This window comes from Fukomys damarensis, unplaced genomic scaffold, assembly GCF_012274545.1.
Source record: "Fukomys damarensis isolate Sample0158 unplaced genomic scaffold, DMR_v1.0_HiC HiC_scaffold_35, whole genome shotgun sequence".
In the NCBI taxonomy this organism is placed as follows: domain Eukaryota; kingdom Metazoa; phylum Chordata; class Mammalia; order Rodentia; family Bathyergidae; genus Fukomys; species Fukomys damarensis.
This window is the reverse complement of record NW_022900947.1, coordinates 55,562,736-55,570,756: the sequence shown is the minus strand read 5'-3', so window position 1 is coordinate 55,570,756 and position 8,021 is coordinate 55,562,736. Positions and strand designations below refer to the sequence as shown.

The 8,021-nt window shown below is 33.7% G+C and overlaps 1 protein-coding gene across 1 annotated transcript in view; it reads right to left on the bottom strand.

Moving 5' to 3' along the window:
* Mob1b (MOB kinase activator 1B) overlaps positions 1 to 7,569 on the bottom strand; it is a 22,605-nt gene extending 15,036 nt beyond the window's left edge. The window contains exons 1-2 of the mRNA XM_010606118.3: positions 7,374 to 7,569; positions 1,551 to 1,644 (exon numbers count right to left, since the gene is read on the bottom strand). Of these exons, the coding sequence (XP_010604420.1) occupies positions 1,551 to 1,644; positions 7,374 to 7,569 (290 nt within the window). The remainder of the gene's footprint in view (positions 1 to 1,550; positions 1,645 to 7,373) is intronic.
* Between the last annotated feature and the right edge of the window lie 452 nt (positions 7,570 to 8,021).

Below are 8,021 nucleotides of genomic sequence, written 5' to 3'. Positions count from 1 at the left end.
TTTTTTTTTTTTTTTTTTTTTTTTTTTTTTTGTACTGGGGATCAAACTCAGGACCTTGTACTTGCAAGGCAGGTGCGGCACACCACTGAGCTGTATCTCTGGCCCTAAAAGGCATTTCATTTTTAAATGCTCCCTTTCCTTTAAGAAAATTTTCCAAAATAACAAGTACTAAATAACAAGAAATTCGTATTCTCTTTGATGAAATGAGGAAACACCTGTGTCTCTGAACCACCATATTTAACTGAAGAGAACTACCAAATTCATGTAAAACCAAATGGGGTTAGGAAAGACAAAAAGAGGCACCTGCAATGACCACAGAGGACAGTCTCTAGAATAAACACCCAAATACACAGGAAGATGTCTAGCAGGAACCAGGGGGTTGAGAGGCACTGGATTTTGAAGAACTGCAGCTGTCTATCCCTTGGGGCTTAAAAGAGGTGAAGGTTCAGAAACAGCTTTGTGCCTTTTTCTTTACTGAGAAGCTAGCTTATGTTTGAGCCCCTCATATGGTATACCTCTGTATTTTTCCTGAGTTTTTATATATTACCTCTGCTATGAATTTCTTGATTGTTCATTTGACATAAATTCTTTACGTTCATGACAGTTCAGAAGGCAGTATTTTTGTGGTGAATGTTGTAGTATGAAGTAAAATATATAACTATGAAAAGCCTTATTTTAGATATCATTAAAAAAACAGCAGTTGCCACTGTTATTACTAGTAACAGGAACAATAAAAGCCAGTTTCAAAAATGTATTAAGTCCAACCAATATTTACTGATTGTTAACTAAGTGCTAGGTAATGTCCTGGCACCAAAGGAGACTAATAGAAAAATTAATCTAACAGTATAAATAAGGCATGTATGGGATAGGATGTATGGGATATGATACAGTACTTGCTTGACATGCAGAAGGCCATGGGTTCAATCTCTATAGCCACGGGGGAGAAAAGGGACAAATAGCATAAGAAGTATAATGCAGTAAAGAAATGCAATCATTGCAAAAGTAAAAAAGATAAATAGATCACATCTAGTTCTGAAGAAATCAGAAAGCTTCAAGGAGAACCACTTGATATGGGCCTTGAAGATGGATAAGACTTGATTTTATATGTTAACAAGATAGAGAAATGGAAGACAAGAAATATGTCCAAGAAAAAAACAAGCCAAACAAGTTTTCAGAAAGTAATGGAGAAACACCAGGTATTTTTCATAATCTAATTTGGATAGATCAAAGAATATATAAGAGTACGCACAAGAAAGGCAGGATGGAAAACAATACAGGGAGGATCATAAAACTCAAACTAAAAAATCTGGACTTGCTATCAAGTCAGTGTCAAACCAATAAAGGAGTTGCTGAGTAGAAAAAAAAAAAAATCACAGTCAAAAACTTCCTTCTTATCTAAAATAAAGATGAAGGCCAGGAATTTAGCTCAGTGGTTCTGCTGCCTGCCTCGCAGGTGCAAGGTTCTGAATTCAATCCCTGGTACCAAAAAAAAGGGAAAACAAAACATAAAACAAAATAAAGATGAGAATTGATCATTAACCATGCCTTACTTTGGTCCAGCTGACATGACTGGACAACTCTCTTCTGTACAGAAGTCTGTGATGGTCCCATAAAGCATGTTGATCTGATTGAAGAAATCCACTGCTGCAATGAAAGTATCCATTATATGTAAAACAGAATGGTTAGGATTAAATTTTAATTTTATTTAGACAGAATCTTAGGCTTATCAGTATTCTCTCTACAAAGAACAGATAAAGTACACACAACAAAAGCTTCATTATTTACTACACTGACATTAGGAACTCGTGTTCATCAAGTGATTTCACTTAGTAAAAAGACAAATTCTATGAAAAGATGTTGATAATCAAGGAGCTGCAAATTTAAATGACAGTAGGATGTCATCCCATAGTCCTCCAAAGGGCTAAAATGTATTGGAAAATACAAAGAGCCAAGATTACCTAACACATTCTTAAACAAAGCACATACGAAAATTCACAAAACAGTATGATTTTAGCAGAGCAAGGAACAAAATAGATCAGAAGCAGGGTATAAGTATAGATGAAACACTTGATTTATGATGAAGCAGAATAGCAAGCAAAGGCAGTCTTTTCATAAATATTTGAGTCAACTGATTTTTGCTATGGCATGTTTTTCATTCACTCACAACATATCCCAGGACTAATTCCAAGTGAACTGTACTTCTCAATGTGAAAGACAAGACAATAAAGAGTAAATGAGCATAGAAAAATATGTCTATGTTATGGCACAAGTATAATTGTTTTTGTTTTTTGGGGGTTTTAATTTGTTGGTACCAGGGACAAAACTTGGGACTTTGTGTTTGCAAGGCCAGCGGCTGAACCAATAAGCTAAATCCCGGCCCCATAAGTATAATCTTAAGAAGTGTATAAAACCTACTAAACATAAAAGGAATAGTTTTCATGTTCATAGCTTTCATAGTCTCATTACATTTATTCCAAGATTTTCAATACTTTTCATATTCAGAATTTTTTAATTTACCTCAGAGCAAACTTTCTTACTAATTCACAAGTTAGTAATAATACTTGTAGTATAATAACAACAATTATGGTCTTTTAGGTTTTCAACATACTACATATACACATTCATGTATGGCTGTAAGTGTTAATACATTTTATGGAGCTTTTCTTTTTTTTTTTTTGATAGTGCTTATTTGTTCCTTTCTTCTTGATTAGTCTTACTAATGGATTTTAAATTTCATTAGGCTTTTCAAAACATTAACATTTTTGTTTTGTTCTCTTTCTGTACCTTTGTTTTCTATTTTACTAATGAGTGTTCTTCTGTTTACTGATAACTTTTAACTCTGTATTTATTTGCTGCTGTTTTCTAAACTTTGGAAATTGATGCTTAGCTCATTTTTTTTAAGCTCATTAATTTTGTATTTTTTCCTAATTTGTGTATATGAAGGTATAAATGTCCCCCTACATAACGTTAACTATATCCACAAGGTTCTACACATAGTACTTTTATATTTTAATACAAAATATTTTCTTATTTCCACTGAGATGTACTCTTTCCAAACACATAGATTTGCTAGTTTTTGGTATCAGTTTCTAGCTATTATGGTCAGACAATGTATTCACTTTAAATTTTGAAAACATGCATGTGTGTGATCTGAGTTGCTTATCCCTCAGGTCAAGTATTAATTGTGCTGCTTAAATTTTTCAAAATCCTTATTGATTCTTTTCCTCCTACACTTCTTACCAGTTACTGAAAGTGTTAACATTTCCCACTATAACTACAGATTTGTATTTTACTTCTTTTAGTTCAATCAACTAATTCTGATACATTTTTATATTAGAAATATAAATATTAAAATTTTTATGTAGCATTTGAGAAATGAATCACTTACCACCTTTTTTTCCCATTCAGTTTATTGGTACATTTACAGTAAACAATAGAGTTACAGTCATCATTGGGATCTTCTACCTTTACATGATAAATCACTTTTAAAGCTCCCTCTATTAATGTTTCTTGCCTATCAGCATTCTTTAAATTGCTGCTTAGCCTGTAGTTTCAGTCATTCTGTAGCTATATAAAGTGTAAGCCTCTTAAAAGCAGTATTTGGATTTGTAACCATCTTAACACTAGTTATCTTTTTCCATGCTGGAAATTAAACCCGGGGCCTCACAAAGCTAAGCAAGAAATCTATCACTGAGCTACACTCCTTAATCTTAATCAGTTTTTTTTATTGGAACACTTTGTCCCTTACATTGATAAAATTACTAATATTTGGATTTCAATTTATTATCTTAATATTTGCTAACTAGCCTACTCATTCTTTTTTTCTTCTATGTTTTCTAGGATTTTTTGAACTCTATATTTTGCTTCTACTGGCTATGTAATTATACATTCATTTACTATTATTTTATTTCTACCTTAGAGCAGATATTAGAATCAAATGTGGCATACCACCTGTTACAGAGTTTTACTGGAATACAACCACACTCAATTTGCAATGTCTATGATGATTTTTGACCTACAGCTGCACAGCTGTATAGCTGCCACAGTCCATATGGCCAACAAAGTCCAAAAGAGTTACCCTCTGGATCTTTAAAATGAAACAGCATCTTTGATTTAACAAACCCCAAATGCAAATTTATATTTCTAACTGTTCCCAGACAATACATCTTCCCTTAAATATGCCACAAACTTCTATCCTCTAGAAATACAATAAAGATAAAAATGACTCAGTCCCCTTTTCCATTAGGTTTACAGGGTGCTAGGGAAGTGCTATCACTTGAAAAAGGGAAGCAAACAGCTTCCCTTCAGTGTGCCCGGCCTATGATATGAAGCACTCAGTTATGACTGGCTGCAAATTAACTCAAGAAAAACACAAAGTCTGTCCCAATAACCACTGGCATCTTCTCCAGCCAGACTGTATTAACCTACTGTCAGCTAGGCAGGACTAGCAAACACCTGCAGTCCCAGCTACTTGGGAGAGAGAGGTGAGAGGACCATTTCATCCCCAGGAGGTGGAGACCAGCCTGGGCAACACACTAAGATCCTGTCTTAAATATAAATAAAACAAACTTTCATCTATATTCCTATAAAATATATATCTTCTCAAAATCTCAAGCAGAAGGAAATGCATATTTGTGTGTTTAAGGCTCAGCTTTATGCACTCCTCACATTAGCTGTCCTGAGCACTACCATCCTTCGTAAACCCAGAATTTCCAGAGCAGCAACACAAATAAGTGATTATAAAAGCCAACAAATTTATCAAAGTAGGACAGGAATGAGCATTATATTTAATTTAATCCCCACAGTTTTCTTCTGTTTTAATCCCACAGTTATCTCCTATACCTCAGTGAGCCAAGATTTACTGAGTAAAGACTCTACAACAATAATTCTTGTATTATACTCCACATGAGTGAGAACAAACTAGGCTTCTTGAAATATACACAAAGGTCTGAATTCCAACTCCTATGCTTATCAGTTGAGTTACTTAATCTCCCTGAACTTCACTTACCTACCTTCAAAACTGAATTTAAACAGGCATTAGTTTCCTTCTCAAACTAAGATAGTCTCAGAATTCTTATTTATAAGCTAAGCAGTCTGCTTTTTGCAGAACCCCTAACCCTGCTGTTTGTCCTGTTTAAAAGTTGAAACTTTCTGATCTTTCATCTAGTAAAATGTCAAAAATCAGACCTTGGTTGATGGCTTAAACAAGCTATTGAATTTGTACATTCACCAATGTTTATTATGTACATGCAAAAAGTGTACTGAAGCCAAAAGGCCATTAAATTGTCAATCTTATCAACAACTCCCTTTACTCAATTATGCACTCAAAGTGTTTACCTAAATAAGTCAGTGAGTGTAAATAACTGTGTAGTCTCAAACACTAGTCAGATGATGAGATGTAATTTAAAAGGATTATAATCAATAAGGAAAATTTGAGAGACCAACATTTTATTCAAGCAGTATTTTTCAAAACAGAATTACACATTCTAAGTAGATGTTCTACAGATTCAGTCCCAAGTAATTTTTGTCCAGCTAGAACCGTGAAATACCTGTAAAATTCTTAAAGATCTCAAAGTTCCAGGCATTTCAATTGAATACATTCAGATCTAGCAACTGAGACAGAGACAATACAAACAGAAAAATGATTACTTGCTTTTAAGCTTAAAAATGAGAATCTCTTGTATAGAAGCTCCATTCTCACATTTTTTTCTTATTATTCATTAAATTTATTGGTACATTTTAGGTATACAAGGCAATCACATTTATCATTGGGAATTTGTACCTTTCTAATATATCTTGATTCTTATTTTTTCCCCAATCCCCTGCCCTCCCTCAACCCTTCCACCCCTCCCCTATTTACAAAGACATTTGTTTCCATTTTTTCCTTTTCTCATTATTTTTTCCTTTTCCTTCTTTCCTTTCCCTTACCCCTCACCCTTTAGACCTTTTCTTCCTCTTTCACATTATCTATTATACATTTTGATCCTTATTTACGCTTTCAGTTTCTCACACCAAAGAAACTTCAATATTTACATGCATGTTATATTTATTTCACTTAAGAATATGGCCTCAATGTGCATCCATTTAGCTATAAATGTCTCTAGTTTCTCCACACATTTTCAAAATTAGTAAATGAGCTCTCAAGTAGTACAAAGACACAAGTAAAAAATTGTTTTACATGTATACACATATATTAGAAATTTATTATTATCTTTGAAGTGCCACCAAACCATCTTACTCATCAGTAAAGCAAACAAATCACTTTATTTCAAATAACTAAACTCTTTTGGTCTAGGAGGATAATTACATTATAATAATACAACACTTGTGCAAACGTTGTCCTAGCAGAATTTTATTAACTATCAATAAGATCTGGTTCCTAAATGTTACTAGTGAGTAGTAGCTCAATTTATAAATTACTGACATTTCAAATCACAAGATACTATAAAGATTTAGAAAAACACGGTTATGCTTTTCCTTAATTAAAGCCTACACATTTAGTGATATTTTCAGTTAAATCTCATTCTAATTCAATTCATATAAATTTCCTTCAGTTATAAAACTCTTTATCAATTTTTTCACCAATACTTTAAAACCTTGAACCTTTTATTCCCCAACTTACTTTGGCTTAATTCCCAAGAATGTATTTTACTTACATGTTTCCCCCCACGCCCCCGCCAGGAGCTATAGATTATCTCATATTTTACAAATTGCATAAAATCACTACCGAATTCTTTAAAAAAATAAGTTGAATTTAGATAAATAAATATGATACTGAAAGAGGCAATTTAACATAATGGTTACAGACTCTGAAATCTCTAGCTATATATGAGGCCTGGGATTCAACAGCTGTTTAACAAGCAAGGTACTAATCTTTCTGTCAGAGCTTCCTTTATCTATTAGAATAGTATAACAGTACCTACATCATAAGGTTAAAAAGATGAAATGAAATCATCCACGTAAAAAAGACACAAGAGTGCCAGATATGCCTGCCACGTATTACCCTGGTGAAAATAATAAATCTTTGTAATACACTGTAACAGCAAGCAACAATTTCTTAAAACTTCATTTTTAGCCAGACATGGTAGTGAATGTCTGTAATCCCAGCATTTGAGAGGCTGAGACAGGAGGATCACCACATGTTCAAGGCCAGCCTGGGCTACATAGCAAGTTCAAGGCCAGCCAGGAATACATAGAGACACCCAAAAAACACTTCATTTTCAAAAATAAAATACCATAAAGACTCAAGATGGATTATGTATGACTGTATTGCAATACTGGGTTGCTTACTAAATTCTGCAATAAAGATCTCCTTAGCATTGCCCTGAAATGAGACCAGTAACCTAATTTAGAGAAACAGGAAGCCTACTTACTGTTAACCGCAACCCACTCATTCAGATCTTCTCCCTCAGGAAGCATGACAGCCATCCTGAGGTTGCCACTGCCAAGGGTAGCTTCTGCATGTTTCAAGAGCTCATACTGGTGAGAACCCTCTGGGATGTTTTTCTTTGGTTTAAAAGTTTTAGAAGAGCGACTGCCACTAAAAACAAAAAAGAAACATAAAAACATCTCAATTTTTAAGAACACCAAAGAGAGTCTACAAATAACAGCAAATATACTTTTAGCCACCTTCAGCATTCAACCTAAACTGTATTGATTACTTAAATTCTGGCACTATAATTGCTATAACTAATGTATTTGCTACGCAAAAGACCTACAAACTTTCTTCTACGTTCACTACTTTAACTCAGAAGAAAAAAATAACTTTGCTACAATTAATCTAGCTCTTCACAACAAATTACTGACTCAGGACTACTAACTGTAAACTTTAAAGACAAGTACTTCCATTATTATCATTATATTCCTTTTTCACTCCTATTCTCTCATTCTAGTAACAAATAAATTTATATTCTTATAAGAAATATAGAGATATAATGTTCTATTCTATCTGTAAACAGAACATCCGGCCAGGCATGGTGAAGCATGCTTGTATCCCAGCACCCTGGGTGACTGATAGAAGA